The sequence below is a fragment of the Silene latifolia genome, chromosome 10 (genome assembly GCF_048544455.1).
Source record: "Silene latifolia isolate original U9 population chromosome 10, ASM4854445v1, whole genome shotgun sequence".
Lineage (NCBI taxonomy): Eukaryota > Viridiplantae > Streptophyta > Magnoliopsida > Caryophyllales > Caryophyllaceae > Silene > Silene latifolia.
In genome coordinates, this window is record NC_133535.1 from 3,552,431 (window position 1) to 3,571,336 (window position 18,906).

Consider the following 18,906-nt stretch of genomic DNA (forward strand, 5'->3'; position numbering starts at 1 on the left):
AACTCCTGAAATGAACTCGGACGCGTGATTGAAAAACAGGGAGAAAAAGAAACAGGGTCCGATACGACCTCCCGAACGGCTCAAATTGAAGTGTATAATACACGGTTTTTCGGGATTCCAGGGTCCCGGAACAAAATTCTTCGGAAATCACATAGAAAGTTCTTAGGGTCAGATAAAGCGGCCACGCAAAATTTGAGTACCAACGTAAGACATTTGGGGGTGCTGGTATGCCATAAACCAGCATTCGTCGAAGCTCGGATAATCGTGAAAAATCTATTAATGCTCGTTATTTGAGGCTGAAATCGAATAGGTTAACTCCTGAAATGAGCTCGGACGCGTGATAGAAAAACAGGGAGAAAAAGAAACAGGGTCCGGTACAACCTCCCGAACAGCTCAAATTGAAGTCTATAATACACGGTTTTTCGGGATTTCAGGGTTCCGGAACAAAATTCTCCGTAAATCACATAGAAAGTTCCTAGGGTCAGATAAAGCGGCCACGCAAAATTTGAGTACCAACGGAAGACATTTGGGGGTGCCGGTGTGCCATAAACCAGCATTCGTCGAAGCTCGGATAATCGTGAAAATTCTATTAATGCTCATTATTTGAGGCTGAAATCGAATAGGATAACTCCTTAAATGAGCTCAGACGCGTGATTGAAAAACAAGGAGAAAAAGAAACAGGGTCCGGGACGACCTCCCGAACGGCTCAAATTGAAGTGTAATACACGGTTTTTCGGGATTCCAGGGTCCGGAACAAAATTCTCCGGAAATCACATAGAAAGTTCCTCGGGTCAGATAAAGCAGCCACTTAAAATTTGAGTACCAACAGAAGATATTTGGGGGTGCCGGTATGCCATAAAGCAGGATTCGTCGAACCTCGGATAATCGTGAAAATCTATTAATGCTCGTTATTTGAGGCTGAAATCGAATCGGTTAACTTCTGAAATGAGCTCGGACGCTTGATTGAAAAACAGGGAGAAAAAGAAACAGGGGCGTACGACCTCCCGAACGCTCAAATTGAAGTCTATAATACACGGTTTTCGGGATTTCGGGGTTCCGAACAAAATTAACGGAAATTACATAGAAAGTTCCTAGGGTCAGATAAAAGCGGCCACGCAAAATTTGAGTACCAACAAAAGACATTTAGGGGTGTCGGTATGCCATAAACCAGCATTCGTGGAACCTCGGATAATCGTGAAAAATCTATTAATGCTCGTTCTTTGAGGCTTAAATCGTATTGATTAACTCCTGAAATGAGCTCGGACGCGTGATTGAAAAACAGGGAGAAAAAGAAATAGGGTCCGGTACGACCTCCCGAACGGTTCTAATTGAAGTCTATAATACACGATTTTTCGGGATTTCAGGGTTCCGGAACAAAATTCTCCGGAAATCACATAGAAAGTTCCTAGGGTCAGATAAAGCGGCCACGCAAAATTTGAGTACCAACGGAAGACATTTGGGGGTGTCGTTATGCCATAAACCAGCATTCGTTGAACCTCGGATAATCGTGAAAAATCTATTAATGCTCGTTATTTGAGGCTGAAATCGAATAGCTTAACTCCTGAAATGAGCTCGGACGCGTGATTGTAAAACAGGGAGAAAAAGAAACAGGGTCCGGTACGACCGCCCGAACGGCTCAAATTGAAGTCTATAATACACGGTTTTGAGACGTTCGGTACGTAGTACCGGACCATGTTTATTTTTCTCTCGGCTTTCCAACCACGTGTTTGAGGTCATTTCAGGAGTTAACCTATTCGATTTTGGCCTAAAATGACGAGTATTAATCCATTTTTCATGATTATCCAAGGTTCGACGAATGCTGGTTTATCGCATACCGGCACTCTCAAATGTCCTCCTTCGATTCTCAAATTTTGTGTGGCCGCGTTATTTGTCATGGGAAACTTTTTGTGTTATTTCCAGAGAATTTTCTTCCGGGACCCTGGAATCTCGAAAACCGTGTATTATACACTTCATTTTGTGCCGTTCAGGAGGTCGCACCGGGCCACGTTTCTTTGTCTCCCGGTTTTTCAGCCACGTGTCCCGGGTTATTGCATGAGTATTACTCCCAAATGTCTTATGTTCTTCTCAAATTTTGTGTGGCTGCTTTACCTGATCCGAGGAACTTTCTATGTGATTTTAAGAGAATTTTGTTTCGGGACCCTGAAATCTCGAAAACCGTGTATCACGCTTCATTTTAAGTTGTTCGGATGGTCGTACCGGACCACGTTTCTTTTTCTCCCGATTTTTCTGCCACGTGTCTGAGGTTCGACAAATGCTTGTTTATCGCATATCGGGACCACCAAATGTCCGTTGTTGCTCTTCAAATTTTGTGTGGCCGCTTTCCCTTGTCCAGGGAACCTTCAAGAGTATAATTATATCTCATAGGTTTACAAACTCTGGAATCTCATTTGTTCACGTTACTGAACGTGGAGATTACTAATAAGACCTAAACACGATATCACGTAACAAGTTTGAATGTCACAGTACCACGAACTGATTCAAGGAGAGTTTAGCTTTTGAAAATTGAGTGAAGACTTTTAAAACATAAACTTGAAAACACTTAAGAAAAACAAAGCATTGAATGCTCAATGATTTGCAAATTTTTTTTCTCGCTAAATGCTCTTAAAAGTCTTACTAATAAATGTGAAGGATGCAAGCTATTTATAAAGAGTTCATCTATAGGTGGCCTGCTTAAATTACTTCATCCTTTAAGTAATCCGAATTTAATCCCTCATATCCCCCCTTCCTTCCCAGAACAAACTTGCTTGTTTTTTTTACCTACTATAACAGGTGAAAAATGACGCGACCACTAATATTTCATAGAAATAATCCATCCTATGGATGACCTGCTTAAATTACTCCATCCTTTAATCCCTCCTATCACCATCATGCATTTTTTACCACCCAATCACCATCACGTTCGGCGGTTGAGGCGACGGTGGCGGAAAAGAGTGCTTGTGATGAGAATTGAGTTGATGGGAATGTTGGGAATAGGAATAGGGAGAATAATGGGTCTCCGGAGAAGGTGGCTAGAGGGTTGTTGTTGTCGTCTTGGTTTGGTGGTGGCGGTGTGATGGGGTCTTTGAAGGTGGAGAATTGTTGCTGTGCATTATGACATTTTGGTTTTGATTCGAGTTTTGATTGTTCTAGATTGATTTTAGACCTTTAGTTTGTTATGCAGGTTATGATGATTTAGTTGCAAGGTTGGGTTGCCCATTGATAAGGTTGGAATTGAAAGAAGAAGAGAAAAGAAGACATGAGAATGGAGAATGGAGGGAGTCGGCGCCGGTGGAGTGACCGCAAGAGGAGTGTTAATAGTTCGGGATTATTATGAGATTAAATATAGTTGAGAGTATTATAAGAAGGTCACTCATAATTTGGATTATTCTTGAAAAACATAAGGTAACCTATTCTTTAGGTTGTCGGTCACTCTAGTGTGTTCTGGGAAGGAATGAGGGATAGAAGGGATTAAATTCGGATTATTTAAAGGATGGAGTAATTTAAATATGTCACTCATATAGTAGATTATTCTTATGAAATAACCCATTTATAAATAAGGTAGTGTGTAAAGGAAGGTATCCAACACACTCCCTCATCATAAAGGAATCTTCAAATGGATATTTCAGTTTTGCAAGGCTCAAGAGAGCTATCCTTTCTCAAAAGATTGATTTCCCATAAGGTTTATGATAACTAAATATTTTTCTATAATAAATAGAAAAGTAAGTAACCCATTTTAAGAAATAGCATCTTTAAAGAGAGAAACATTTAAATTCAATTGTAGCAAGTAACAAAAGGATTTTTGATTTGAAAAATAAAGCACAACTGTAAACAAGAAAGCTTGAACAAGTTTTAACACATGTTATATTTTTCAGAAATTTCTCCTCTAAGTTGAACCATAAACCACAATGGCATGCACTATGGTTTTGCAAATACTATGACAAGTAAAATGAGTTCCATAATCAAGCTACAACATTTGACTAAACCTAGACCATATTGATTCTTGATCATCATTCTTGAGCATTTGGCATCTCAATTTGAAGGATCTAAACCCGCAATTAGAAACTAAGAGGACGCATAATTAAATGACCAAGGATTTGGCATCATCAACCAAGCATAGTCTAACAGTATAATATACGGTTTTCGGGATTTCACAGTGTGTCGTGTCGTGTCTAAGCAAATCCTTCGCTCGAGTCTTAATTAATTCTTTGTATTTTGGACGTGCCCAATTGGGTCGTGTTTTGTCTGGGCTAGGCACGATCTTCTTTCTCAAACTCCGGCGGAAGCACGACACACCATGGGTCGCGTTGGGCCCATGCCAATCTCGTATCGTGCTGTAATGGGCCGTGGTCGTCTTGTTGGGTCGTGGCAGCCCAGCTGCGCGGTCCACTTCCTTCTCTACGACTAAGGAATTCTTCTTCCGATTCATATGATTATTTATGTACGTACTCCGTATTCAATACTTACAAAATGGTATCGCAAATTCGCCACCCCTTTTGAGATCCACAAAGCCCAAGTGATTTTTAGAATTATACCCATTTCCTAGCCATGTCGTATGAACCGACTTGTCGTATTGCTTAAGAGTTGAGACGAATAGTGTTATTTTAAATGAGAATTTGTGTTCTTCTTCTAGTAGTATCCGTCGTCTATTAATTAACACCGTTTCTTCAAAATGTGTGGAGCAAAAACATAATTCTCTGGTGAATATCGTCACGGATTTCATGTAACGTAGCTCGTTAGTATCCGATCAAATACATATGTGAAAATTAATGAGCTGGTCCTCCCGTATATACTACGCATGTTCAATTAATGCTCATCATATTTCTCTTTACCGTTATACTCTTTCCGTCTTAATCAATAGTTTATTGATTGCTGTTTGCATAAAAATTAAGGAAATATGCGAGAAAGCTTTTGGACCACACAAATCACTTATTTTCCACTTGCACATGAAAAAACCCTCAAAAATATGCCAAAAATAAAAATAGAAAACTATTGACCGGGATGGGAGAGTACTTCACTACAACAAATAAAGGCTTATTCATATCTCAAAAAAAGAGAAGGCTTAATGGCTTTTTCATAACATTAGTATGTAAAACCAAGGGTGCACTCCAACCATCAACTTAAATTAATAAGCCGATGGTTTTGATGGAACGGAAAACTCGACTCGTTAAATTAATCTATAATTGAAAAAGAGACACTCTTGACTAGTGGTGGAAAATTTTGGAACTTTTGTTAAATTCTTGGAACTTTTGTTAAAATCTTGAGTGTTTTTCAATTTTACTAACGCCCTTTAAAAGTTTTCGCCATCTAACAACAAATCCTAATTCCGTAGTGCCTCTCAACTTTTATAAAGTTGTTTAATGTAAATCAACAGAAGTGCACAACAATATTTTATCCCCGTTGACTTTAAATAAGCATTACTCAAAATCTTCTAGATATATTATACAACCTCCAAATTACAAATGATATCTTTTATAACGTTGACCATATGATTTAGTCAAAATGGTAAGCAACCATAACATGCATGCATATACACATGCCAAAAATAAAAGTCAAAATTGTCGCATAAAAAAAAGTCAAAACAATTATTGTTAAAGTATTAAAGTCATGCGTATAACTACTTTTTTAAGTAATAATAGTCACATATTTCATTAATAACCTTATATAAACGAACTATATTGGACCAACCTAAGCAAAAACTCCATAAATTTCCCTAAATATATAACTAGCTCGAAAAATGGAGAAAATCAAATGTCAATTAATGTCTACTTGTATTTCATTTCTATGTCTAGTCGCGAGTGTACAATGTCGTGGTATATCAGGAGGTCATGAAGGAAAGACGGGTGTTTCAAAATGTTTGAACAATAAGGTGTCTATAATCGAACAAAATTGTGGAAAATCGACGGACAGAATATATAAGTTGCCGGGACAATATTTTGAGATCGATTTTGAGCAATATGGAGGTTATATTACGGTTGATGCGAAAGCCGGAAGGGCGTTGTATTATTACTTTACGGAGGCGTCTAATGAACGGTATAATAAGAAGCCACTCGTTCTTTGGCTTAATGGAGGTAAGACCTTGTATATTATATGGAACTATTTTATGCATACTTCGTTGTGTTTGATACGAAGTATCCCCTCTTTTCAAGTCATTTCATACGTTAAATTTGTTTAAATTATTGTATGAAATGAATTTTGAACAACTATATGAAAATGATTTGAGAAAAGTAAGGAAGTCGTGTATAGATTAAAATGTGAGGTAAAAGGGTCCACCACCGTAATCTGAATACGTCAAAAACTCCAAATATAATGATCTAAATTCTAAGGTAATGCTAGTAGTCAAGATGCTTATTGAGATATTATATAGAGATTAGGTTTGGTGCCCGACTTCGCCCGGGCTATCTTTATTTACCGTTAAATTTTATTTTCAATGATATAAACTATGTTGGAGTTGTCTAACTCGCACGTTTACTATTTGTAATATATTTTTTCTATGGCATATCTTGTAATTATAATGAAATGTAAAATTTATTTTCAAATTATGGGACACGTTCACTACCCGCTATTAATATTATTACTTTCATGACATTCTTTGTTAATGTCATTACGTTCACTACTCCAGTGATTACTATTGTTTCTTTTACTAATTCCTTTATTTTTTTCTGTTAAATTCATTATTCCCGTTAATTTTATCCAGCCTATATTTAAATAAATAAAGTATTTCCTTGAGTCGATTGGTTATTTAATTGTTCATACTTTTTCGCATTGTTATCACGGTTACTTTCACTACATTCGTTGTTACTTTCACTACTCCCACTGTCATTATTATAACTGTCACTACTCCCACATTAATACCGTTAATTTTATTAATCTCGTTGCTGCTACTATTACTTTTACTACATTTAATTTAATGTATAATTCTATGATGATACTAATAATTCCATAAGTGTGGCATGTTAATTTTAAGGAAAATCACTATATTCTTATGTTTTCTAAATTTAATTACTTTAATTTAATGTAATTTTCATCAATATTTTTCACCAAGGCATCTTTATATTATACTTTTAACCAAAACTATATAATATTTACATTGAGGTCTACATTGAGGTCCCTTATCAGGTCCATCACACGGTGCTATCGATTTAAAACTATATAGTATAATTAATTTGTATAGATTTTTTTAATTACATTGAAGTCTCTTGATTTCTGTAATTAATATATAGTATTGATAAGGATAACTTTAAAAGTTACTCCATCTCAACAAAATTTATAGGATCGCATCTTATTCAACAAATTTTAAAATGTTAAGCTACTCTGTAGTCCGTACTATTTACAGTCTTTGTTAAACACTTTCTATAAAGTTGCTATATTGGGAAAAAAAGATGAACTGTCTATATAATCCATGCATTCAAAAGCAAAGTATGCCAACTAAAGAAACATGTCCTTTGTCATAAAACACTTAATTATTGATCATATCATAAATATCTTGAGATGATTTATAAAGCATGAATGTTACAAGTGGATGTTGAAGGGCGATTCTGGTGACACATTATACTCGAAATAATAAAAATAGTGATAATTTATAATATTAGAATGATTAATTATAGTTATAAGGAGAAGTAATGAAACACTAGGATACATAATGGGATAGAGGTTTTGCATTATTGCTTAAGGGCGAAATACTTGAGTATAGATGATATGATTTCATATTTAGTTAATTGAGCTTACGTATGAAATATCGAGGTATATAAATCGAACCTAAGACTTATTGTTAACAATATCTCTTTCTTAACTATTAGGCGAAAAGCTTTTCACTAAGTTAATTCAAACTTTATACACTTGTAAATTGTAAATGAAGTAGCAAATTAGTTTGTGGTCATTTGACAAAAATATAACGCCCATTCAACCTTTCTAATTTTAACTTTGTTCAGTTCAACTTATTTGAACTTTATTCATCTCCATAAACCTCTATTGGGTTCAACTAATTTCAAGTTATTGAGCTCAATTTAACCCAAAATAACAAAGCATATTCACGTGAGAAGAGTGTCACATCCAATATAATTGGGATCCCATGAGAATCTGACATCTGACATAGCTTTAAAGTATAAATTAGTTAAAGATAATTAAGATAGTAGCATGGTGGAAACAAAAGGGATTGGTCAAACACAATTATTGATCAACATGTTCATATAGTGGTGGTATGTAGGGCCTTTTTCAAGCTTCACCACCAAGTCATGCTATTTTAGCACACTAAAGATTTAATTAATCAATTTAACACCGACATATTCATCTTAAATTAAATAACGGATTAAATAAATAGATGAGATAAAAAGCAAAATGTTTAAAAAATGGTAAACTCTTGTCCCATATCAAGGATAACATTTAACCCGTTTTACACTTATGACATACATGACAGTCTTAATTGTAGACCTGACAAATGGTGAATTAGATCGAGTTCGGGCTGGGTTAATTCAAGTTCGGGTTATTCGGATTTGCTATAATTAGGGCGGATCGAGTCAGGTCATTTTGGATAAACTTTAATCAGGTTATTTATGGATATTATTCAGTTTGCAATAATAAACATTTGGGTCGGGTTACACTGGCTCGGGTTAATTTAGCTTTGGGTCTTGTGTTCGGGTGTCGGATTAGGTTATTCGAGTCGGGTCATTTTTACCACGTCTAGGCTTAAGGAACACCAATTGTTTTACTTTTAAGTCATTTTTACATTTAAAGACATTCATTTCATTACTTAATATTTTTCAAAATACATATATATATAAATAGTATTATCAGATGTATATTCTTACTCTTAAAAAATGTTTATATTGTAAACCAAGGGAGTATATATCAATTTTTCAAAGAGGCGTCAAAGAAAATTGAGAAGAAACAAATTCTACTAATAATTGTATAAAAAAGGCTAATCGTATTATTTTACTATTAGCCTTTAAATTTTCGATCAATGAAACTTTTGAAAGTGTTACAGTAACAAAATCATAGAAATGTAAATGTGAAATAATTTGTAATTTTATATGATAATGTAAGGGTGCAAGTGATTAGATGACACCGAGTCTCGATAATAATAATTCTAATACGCGGAACCTTATCACAGGGCCTGGATGTTCCTCCCTCGGAGAGGGACTATTTGAACAAAATGGGCCATTCAAGGTCAACAAAGATGGTAAAACTCTCTACAAAAACCAGTTTGCATGGAACAAAGGTATAAAATCGCACAAAATCAATGCAGTTCTTGACGCAATTTTCATTATTTAGTTATTCCGTTTGCCCACGATAACTGACTAATGTTTTTTTCTTTCCTGTCTTCGGAAGACGCCAGCATCCTGTACCTAGAATCACCAGCCGGAACTGGATTTTCGTACTCAAATACAACATCGGACTACAATGCTAGTGGAGACGATAAAACAGCTGAAGACGCGTATATCTTTCTTCTAAACTGGTTGGAGAAATATCCCGAGTACAAGTCGAGGGATTTCTATATAGCAGGGGAGAGCTATGCTGGTCATTTTGTAACTCAGCTTGCTCAAACTATTCTCCGAAACAACGCTTGCGGCAACCACGCTAACATCAATCTTCGTCGAGTAGCGGTATGTTGCTTTATCTACTCCTTATGGCGATGAACGATTTTACGACTAGGGCATTGTTGTAGACGATATATGTAATATATGTCACTGTGTAATGCAGATCGGAAATGGATATATAGATACGGAAACATACGAATGGGGAAGGATAGAGTATCTATGGAGCCATGCTCTAATCTCAGACGAAATGAGAAGTGAACTTCAGTTGCATTGCAATTTCTCATCAACGGAATCGATCTCCGATGTATGCAACAACCTCCTTGCTGCAACTCTGAATGCCGTTGGCAACATAACTCTCGACGAGATCTATGCACCGCTGTGTAATTACGATTCACAATCCATCCAGGTATCTTTTCATATGTAGTACAAGATTTGCATAAAATCACATGGAATATACATTTATCTATTTCATATCATACTCAGTACAAATATTTGCACAAAAACAACTTACATTGACTGTACCACGCTATAATGAAAAATCAAATTTACTATTTCTATCTGTACTAATAACCTTTCTAATACCGTTAATATCACTTAATAAGTCAACCATTTTAACATGCAAATGTCCGCTAACTTAGCTGATAAAGTCGGGTGGACGGTGGTGCTCATAAGTCATAACCTAGGTTTGTATTCCGCAAGTATCATATTTGTCCTTATGGCTCCCATTACACCGAAAGAAAGTCCCCATATTAACATCAGCACACAACAGTGTTCATTTTAGTCTGTAACATCGTCTACACGATTTCCATGATGCTAAACTAATAGAGAGTACTCCGTACTATACAGCATCATAACCAATATATTGAATCCAAAATTATTGACCTTTACATTTTCATACCACCGAAAATTTACCATTCGTCGCTTTATAATTCTGCAAAAGATAGCTCACTATTTTTTTTAAAATGATGGTATTCACAGGATGATACGTCGTATGATCCTTGCACTGACAACTATGTAACAACCTACCTAAATCGGCCTGAAGTTCAGGCAGCACTTCATGCAAATGTTACCAAGATCCCCTATGCATGGGAAATATGCAGGTATTGTCAGTTATTTGTTTTGGGAATATCATATCAGTTGGTCTCTCTTGAAAGACATATCCGTCAAGAATAAAACGGGTCAAATAGCGCCCCAGTTGGATAGATGTGTCAAGCATTTTGTTAGTCCATAGGTATTTTACTTTTGCTTATCTATCCTATTTGACCCGTTTTAAGACGGATATGCCCTTCTTAAACAAGAATTGATCATCGAATACTCCATTTTACCTTTGCTAGTTGCTACTCCTATTTCATTAAATAGACATAAAATTCTTTCAATAATTAAAGGTTAAAACAACTGTGCAAAATTTACATTTCCGTAGTAATTTTTTTTTCTCTTTTTTTTTGTTAATATGTGAATGCAGTGCCAAATTAAAAGACCTGTGGAAAGATAGTGCAACAAGTGTACTGCCTATAATACAAGAACTAATGCATAAGGGAGTTGCAGTGTGGTTATACAGGTAAGACATTTTACAACAAAGATCATGGGTGAAATGAATTGGTAACATTCTATCAAGTGATGAAGTAAATAGTTATAAAACACGAAGATTGATGAGTAATATGTGAATGTGAAACATAAAAATGCAGTGGAGATGTTGATTCGCTCATACCGGTGACGGCAACTAGGATGGCAATTAACAAACTGAAGCTTCCTGTACAAACGCCTTGGTACGCCTGGTACAATGCTGGAGAGGTGAGTAACTAATTTTCCCTCTCCTGGTTATTACCTATGAGAAAAGACGAATATAAATAAGAATAGCATTTTGCTATGTATATTAGAAAAAACAACCACTAAAACTTGAGACAAACAGAAAATGTCACCACCATCCTTCAATGGAGAATGATCAAGCCATCGAGGTATAGAAAATACAAAAAGACTGTAGTTTTCAATGATCCAGATGAAAACCAGTAAAATTATACTCCGTTATTAAATAAAATAAATAAATATATATATCAAAACTGCCATATATGAAATCCGAGATCAACACAAAAAGATATCATAATCCTTTCATGAAGATGGTTTGAGGACATCTCCACATAGCAGCCCTAGGCTAATGAATCCATTGAAATATGTACTGAACGCGACATGACTGTGATATCCGTGTACAAGATTAGTTTATACTGTATTAAAAGAAGAAAAAAAGAACATAAACATACATGTAATTTAACATCGTGATTTTCTCCAATTAGATACTCTTAATATACTTTGATACCCATTTACTGATTCGTAGGTTGGAGGCTACGTGACTGGTTATGAGAATCTAACATTTGTAACTGTAAGAGGAGCAGGACATGAGGTGGCTAGCTATCAACCAGCCAGGGCATTGTCAGTCTTCACATCTTTCATGTCGGGGGTTTTGCCCCCTTCTCACTAGATAGAGATCCAAGATTGGATGGCTCTCATGATCATTGATCTTGAAATTCATTTTTTATATACCATGTATCATTGTAGCATTAAGTCATATGCAACATGTATAGTGATTGGTTTTTACTTTTCACTATTTATCCCTATTCATAGAGAAAAGGTAATTGAAAGTGTTGATTTCGATTGATTAAATTGTTAAGCAATGAAAAATGAAAATCAGGATTAAGGTATAGTCTAAACTCTAACAGGAGGCTGTATTAGATTCTTAAAAAATGGCCTCCATATTTTGGTAGCCCGAATTCTTTGTGAGCTTTTGTATTTAGCGTTTCTGTGTGTATGAAATTCAAGTATTTCATCATGACATATTGTCAAAAATTGCCACAGATTTCGTTAAAGATAGGGTTTGAATGTTCTACCAATTTTTGTCGACTATTCAGAAATCATTTGAAGGCCTAATATTTAACTTTTACAAAGACGTACCACCATCAAATCAAATATTATGCAATTGTTATAGGAAGGAGAATGGGGATTTAGAAGTAGGGTAATCGCTAACACGGAAACCACTCTATTGCCCAAAATACATGGGGGAACATTGCATAAGAAACGACTTACCTCAGGTACAGGTAAACTACTGGGGACAAAACTGTAAAACCAGATATCAAGGACGATCCAGTCCAACGGCGTACAATGTCCCTGGTTACTATCTAGTCTCTTCCTGAAAAATATATGCAATAAAAATCAGAAAACTAGAGCATTGAAAACAAACTTGTCAGCAAGAAATTGCAGTAGAACCATTTCAGGACCTCTTGGAGAGTATTATGCACCTTCAGGGCATCAAGTATAGTACCAACCCATCTGCAAGTGGATTAATTGTGGAAATTAGAATTTGAGTTTCTGAGAGAGATGCTCTTAATCAGCATTCAACAACAAAAAAGAAATATTAGCTAATTTCAGCGACCTGTTTTTAACTCGAGATTTCCAGAAAGGGAAAAAACATCTGTAGATTGCTCTTGCAGTTACATTGTGTGCATACTTATGAGTTAAGACTTTACATGTAGAAGAGAATAATTCTACTCTCTTAAAAGAAGTGGCATATGACTGATGCACTGGTAAGGCCCATATGTCTATAGTTGGACTTCGCTACTCTGACAGATTCCTAATGCTTTGGCTTGAAATGAAATGTCAAAGTGTCCTAGCCAAGTCTGAGTGTCAAATACTCGAATGGATGACACGTGTACACAAGGTGGTCAAGGTCACATGAAGAGCCCAAGTAAATATAGGTAAAAACTAACAATTAGATCTCTCCGGCACTAACAAATGTGAAGCAAATAGGATAAGAAACACGACGTTAATGGAATTTCAATTCAAAGACTCAAATTTGTAACAAAAGCTATAGTATGCAATGTGCATGTTGGGGATGGATATGAGAAAAATACACTATTGAAAGTACTAGAAACTAGATTTGAGAGACAGAAAATACCCTTCTAATCCCGGATTTGATGGGTAATAAACATTTTGCAGGCCCCATTTTTTTGCAGCTCGACCAGTTGTCTCACCAATACAGGCAACAGCATTGTTCCATTGCTCTGTTGACCGGATAAGTTCAACCCAAGCACTTCATTTAGCAACAAAAAGTCAGAGATGCACAGCAGGATCAACTAGACAGACAAACATGACAGAAGGTAGGTTCAAAATTGATACAAGTGCTTCTCTGATACTTAAAAAGAGTACAAGTGGTCAAGCTAAATAGTAATACTGGACTAGCTGGAAGACTGTGATTATAGCCAGTATAAATTTCATTAGAATACTTAAGATACGAGTATATACCGAATAGCAGAAGGCGATGCAACTGCAAGGACAGGAGCAGCAACTGCTTCTTCTAATAGCGAGTGATCAATATGTTGAACGCAAGCCTAAATGAAAGTTCAGAAGTTCAACCCAAGTTGATGAGATATGGTTCATAAATTAGAGAACTGAAATAATTAGAATACATGAAGTAGTTTACCGTCGTATAGGTATTAAGCCTTTTTACATCAAATCCCCGAGATGAAAGGCCCTCTTCTGAAAAAAATAACGAAAAAGATGGTTTACATATCACATGTCCATCTTGGACGTAAACAAGATTAGATTAATACAAGAAATATTGGCTTCCTCTTGTTAAGCGAATGAATGAATGAAAATGCTAATAGCCTAAAGACATCAATTTTTTTTATTTACAATATGCAAGTAAGAGGCAAATATTTTTTCAGGTTTACATCTGTTAAAACAATTTAGCGAACATATCACAACAGATATTGTACTAGGCTACCACCTATGCTTGTCGACGTTGATATGAATAATGCATTATGTCAATACGGATGCACAAATAGATTTTTAAATGACATGATATGAATAAGTGTGACTGATTCACAATTTGATTGGACTTGAGAGAGTTTCATACCAAACCTCCACCCATACAAGAAAAGCGCTATATATTACTCCATCCATCCAAAAAAGATTGATAACATTGAACTTGTGAAATTGAACTACCATTTAAGCCTTAATACCGATCATCAGTCATCACCCAAAGTAAAGTCTAACTCTCAATAAACCCTTTCCTGATTTCTTCCTCAAATAGAGGCTAATTGGTGGCATAACAATGCTAGTAATCAATCACAACAATGAAAGAATACAAAATCAATAGATAAAGTACGAGTATCATGAAAAGTAAAAGCTGACAAAGCGTCTATAGATTGTTAACTTTAGTACTCCGTACTATATATCAATTTTGAATTAGGGAGAAAAATGAGGTTGAATCCAAGAAATCCAGTTTTGAGAGATGTACAATGTGACAACTGACAAAGTGTCCTTCATTACCAGTCAGAAGTACATACAGACTATACAGTAAAGAGAAGACAACTTACCAATGTCATTGCTAGCTTTTGCTGATGCCGGATATAGGACAGTGCATCTTTCAATTCCAAGTTTTGGAAGCTCGGAAGCCAGAACTTTACCGGTCGCTGAATTTGACAATAAAAAAATCATGTTATGTCGTACATAAAAACCTTTAAATGTTTTACCTCCCTCACCCCAAAACTCAAGCATCTATACATTTATACTCCATAAATCAATGTTATTCGTTTTGATTTACGTTTAAATGCAGTGGCAAATAAGCCAACAAGTTAATAAAGTAGTCATCAAATATCCTCCATTAAAACCCCCTTCATAGGAAAAGTAATGTATTTTCCCTAGATGATTAACCTAGCGCAAAAAATTAAGAACCAAAGGTTTTTTTTATTTCCCACCTCCCCATCACATCAAATATATCGTCGCTTCTTCTACCAATCCTCTTCCTCCTTATTGACACTTGTAAATTTGACTCAAGGATCTTCTCCAACTTGTTCTCAGGTGTTCCAAAATACTACACATGTGTGTACGTGTCAGCTTCGTGTCAGACACATGTACGGTTGCATTAGCAGACATATCATGTCAACACAAGACACCCATGAAATGTAATGGGAAAGTAAGATTTCAGTTCTTATGACTTATGAGAAGTCACCAAGATAATGCACGACAGTGATTATTTATCCTAAATGTAAGTACTTTTTGAAACAGGGCAACGCATCAAAGGCAAGCCAAAGTTGGAGAATTGGAGGCGCGCTTAGGAGTTAATAAGCCTCAGAGTAGGACTACACAAGATACATTATATACAGCCTCTGATAACAACATACACTATACTGAAACTCAGACAATAATAGTCTCAGAAATTGGAATCTTTGATCTCAAGACTGATAGGAACAAATAAATAATTCAACCACCTGCTTTGATTTCGTGCATGCAAGTAAGAATACCTTTTGATGGTGTAAAGGCAATTTCAAGAGAATTTGATAGCTGCATGACATCTTTGAATACACTGCCTGTACCAGCTCCAACAACAGATACTCTAACATTTGGTGAACCAGCAGCCCTAAGTAAAAAATAATTGCAAAATTTAGGGGAAAGCAGCAATCAATTATCTTTTTTTTTTTTTTTTTTTTTTTTTTTTTTTTGCAAATCAAAATCAAGATGAGTCCTATACATCAAATAAAATAAAATGGCCTCTGAAAATTAAATTAAAGTCATCACATATTCACAAATCAAAAATAGTAAATTTAAACCAGTGTGTACTACAGAGCACGAGTAGTCTATTTCTCAATTTTCACCACCTCCCACAGTAGGTTGTGTCTTGCGAATCAAAAGTCTTCAAAATCTATTTTATTGCTCCAAGTAAAAGAAATATTCATAGTTTTACAGAAATGGACCACTGGCTGTTAAAATCATGGAGAACCCAAATTTCATATCAAGACGTTCTAGAGATGAATAGAAGTAAAAAGTTGTGAGCTGAGATCTCAGTCAAGTAAAAAGTTACAACCTACAGAAAATAACAACAAATGATGGATTCCTAATTATCGATCACTTATAAGTGTGACTATAACCTGAAACATCGACCAGGAATCCAATATTGTGATGCCTTAACTGAAGAAAATATAAATCCTTTACAATAAGTTGTCATCTCTCACCTCCATGCATCCAGAAACACCAACCCTGCCTCCGGAGAAGTGATAATGATCCAGTCGAATTTCATTTCTGCGCTAGTAAAAAGAACACTCTCATAGTCTCATACGAGTTGATCCACAAAAGACTTTAACTAATCGTTATTTTTTCAATAACAAATAACAATAGTTCCAATGTCAGGTCATTGCCTAGAATCTTAGGTAGGTAAGTGGGTGTGGTTTTCCGTATCAGAGTGTGTGAACTGTGTGTCCTTGTGATCTTCATGCTTACAGTTAAGACTGTTTGTGAGGGTCATCTAGCACTCATGCCTTTCTATGGAAACCATATCTTAGACATGAAAACATTTGGTACCTTTGATTCTTAGAAATCAGGAAAGGGGGTCAAAAAGGCAAGACTTCGCATGGATGTGTAGAGAAGTAGCGCGTGTATCTTTCAATACAAAACTTAAGCATATTTAGTCTTCTACCCTTCACAATGCAACTGCTAGTTTCTGTAATTCACTACAGAGGATTCATTCAAACAACGATGCTTTCCTGATTTTAATAGATTATTTTAACCAGAGACAGAGATAAGTGACTGGCGACAGTTTAAGTCTTACTGAAACAAAAATTTCGTGGATAGAAACTGAGTAGTGATTGGTTTGTCCCTTACCCAGTCTTTCGGGACCCTAGATTGATATCAATCAGTTAATTTTTCTAGATTTGAAAGACCGCCATCATCTTAATGTGCAATAGGCTAAGGGTAATGCTCATCTGAACTCTTACCAATTAATGTCGACTGAAGCTTTTCTAAGTCAGGTCCTGGTGCATGCTCAATAAGAGGAAACTCCAAGCATTGGATACCATGTTTAGCCTGTAATAACAACTAAAGGATTAAACGGAGAACCCACAAGAAATACAACCTAATTCCCTTAAAAACAACAATGCAATCAACAAAGTTAACAATTTATGGATAACAGACACTTAGCAACTGAGCTAAACCATTTCTCATAGCAAAAGGTCATGAACTTGTGAAGTTACCACGAAAGAACAGGCAATTCTAAGAGCTTATCGAATAATTTATTTTACTACCCGAATCTATCGTCAACAATGCACGACTAAATTTGCAAGTTTGAATAGCAAGTTACTAAAAATTTGAACTTTTCGCTGATTGAGAAGCTGTAATAATGTCAATGTGGATTGAGGCATCAAACATCAATATACTGTATCGACTTGTAGCCGGCAATAATATCTATCTCCTAATGTTTTACCCAGTGCGCACCAAGCGGCTGCGGGTTCCCTCGTCACCAAAAAAAATAAAAAATAAAATCCATATCCACTAATATTGATTATGCAAGGCAAACAAAGGGTACATTCAATGGCAAAACCAGGATTTGCAGTTACGGGGCGAAAAATTACAGGGAGCGAACAATTATTGCACTAAGCTAAACCACAAAAATCGAAAATTTTAACTAAAAATATCAAATTTCATCAACAATTTCACACGGTTATTGCATAAACATACAGACAATCATTCTGCAGTACTAATTATTACAAACAATGAAATCAATCACACTAAAACCCTAAAATTGGTTGATGAATTTCATACAGTTATTGCATAAACATAGAGATAATCATAATCATTCTGCAAAACTAAATACTAATTACTACAAAGAATGCAATAAATCAATCACACTAAAACCCTAAAATTGTTCAATTATCTACAATTAAAGATGAAAGAGGAATACCAATGCATTGATAAGCTTGACATTCTTCCCACGTTCTCTGGTAACAACGACCTTGGGATTCGTGTGAGACGATGAGGAAGATGCGCGAATTTTGATGCAATGATGTTGAATTTTGCGGGAATAGTTCGCTGTTGAAGATGATGAAGAAGAAGATAACAATGGAGGAGAGAGAAATTTTAGAAGTGTTAGTGACGCCATTGTTACAGTATCTTGAGCTAACGAAAAGCATTGATAAGTATTGACGTGATACTTGTTCTCGTGTTTCGCAAACCGCTTATATAAAACCGTCTTATAATAGAACTAACACAAAATCTCATTGAAGACGGGCGATATCCGTCACAAGCTTGTGACGGATACCGTTTCCTCTCACAAAATGCCCATTGAGAGGTGAGTGGGAAGCACATGGGGGTGCCCCACCTTGTCCCCTCTCACTTTTTGTGAGAGGTCACAAGCTTGTGACGGGATTAGCTCGTCACAAGCAAGACTAGTTGTAGAACTAAACCCGTCTTATAATGAGACGTACCAATATTTATTCGTAGTACCCTTTCATACACACGTTTTACCCGATCATACCCAATTTTTGAAGATATAGTCCGCTTGCTATAAGACTGTCCTATAAAGAGACGGAACCAAAATTTATGTCAATACCGT

The 18,906-nt window shown here is 35.8% G+C and overlaps 2 protein-coding genes across 2 annotated transcripts; one reads left to right on the plus strand and one right to left on the minus strand.

Moving 5' to 3' along the window:
* The first annotated feature begins 5,715 nt into the window (after positions 1 to 5,715).
* Positions 5,716 to 12,006, plus strand: LOC141606964 (serine carboxypeptidase 1-like). The gene is made up of 8 exons (XM_074426343.1): positions 5,716 to 6,068; positions 9,107 to 9,214; positions 9,325 to 9,599; positions 9,697 to 9,939; positions 10,512 to 10,633; positions 10,996 to 11,091; positions 11,219 to 11,324; positions 11,863 to 12,006. Exons 1-8 carry the CDS (start codon positions 5,735 to 5,737, stop codon positions 12,004 to 12,006), a joined length of 1,428 nt encoding a protein of 475 aa, XP_074282444.1. The 5' UTR covers positions 5,716 to 5,734.
* LOC141604726 (uroporphyrinogen-III synthase, chloroplastic) lies at positions 11,024 to 18,519 on the minus strand. The gene is made up of 11 exons (XM_074423193.1): positions 18,256 to 18,519; positions 17,294 to 17,381; positions 16,535 to 16,601; positions 15,827 to 15,942; positions 14,900 to 14,995; positions 14,002 to 14,057; positions 13,824 to 13,909; positions 13,477 to 13,611; positions 12,800 to 12,851; positions 12,609 to 12,711; positions 11,024 to 11,358 (listed from the first exon to the last, which is right to left on the minus strand). The coding sequence occupies exons 1-10, from the start codon at positions 18,451 to 18,453 to the stop codon at positions 12,697 to 12,699; spliced, it is 909 nt and encodes a 302-aa protein (XP_074279294.1). The 5' UTR covers positions 18,454 to 18,519; the 3' UTR covers positions 11,024 to 11,358; positions 12,609 to 12,696.
* Between the last annotated feature and the right edge of the window lie 387 nt (positions 18,520 to 18,906).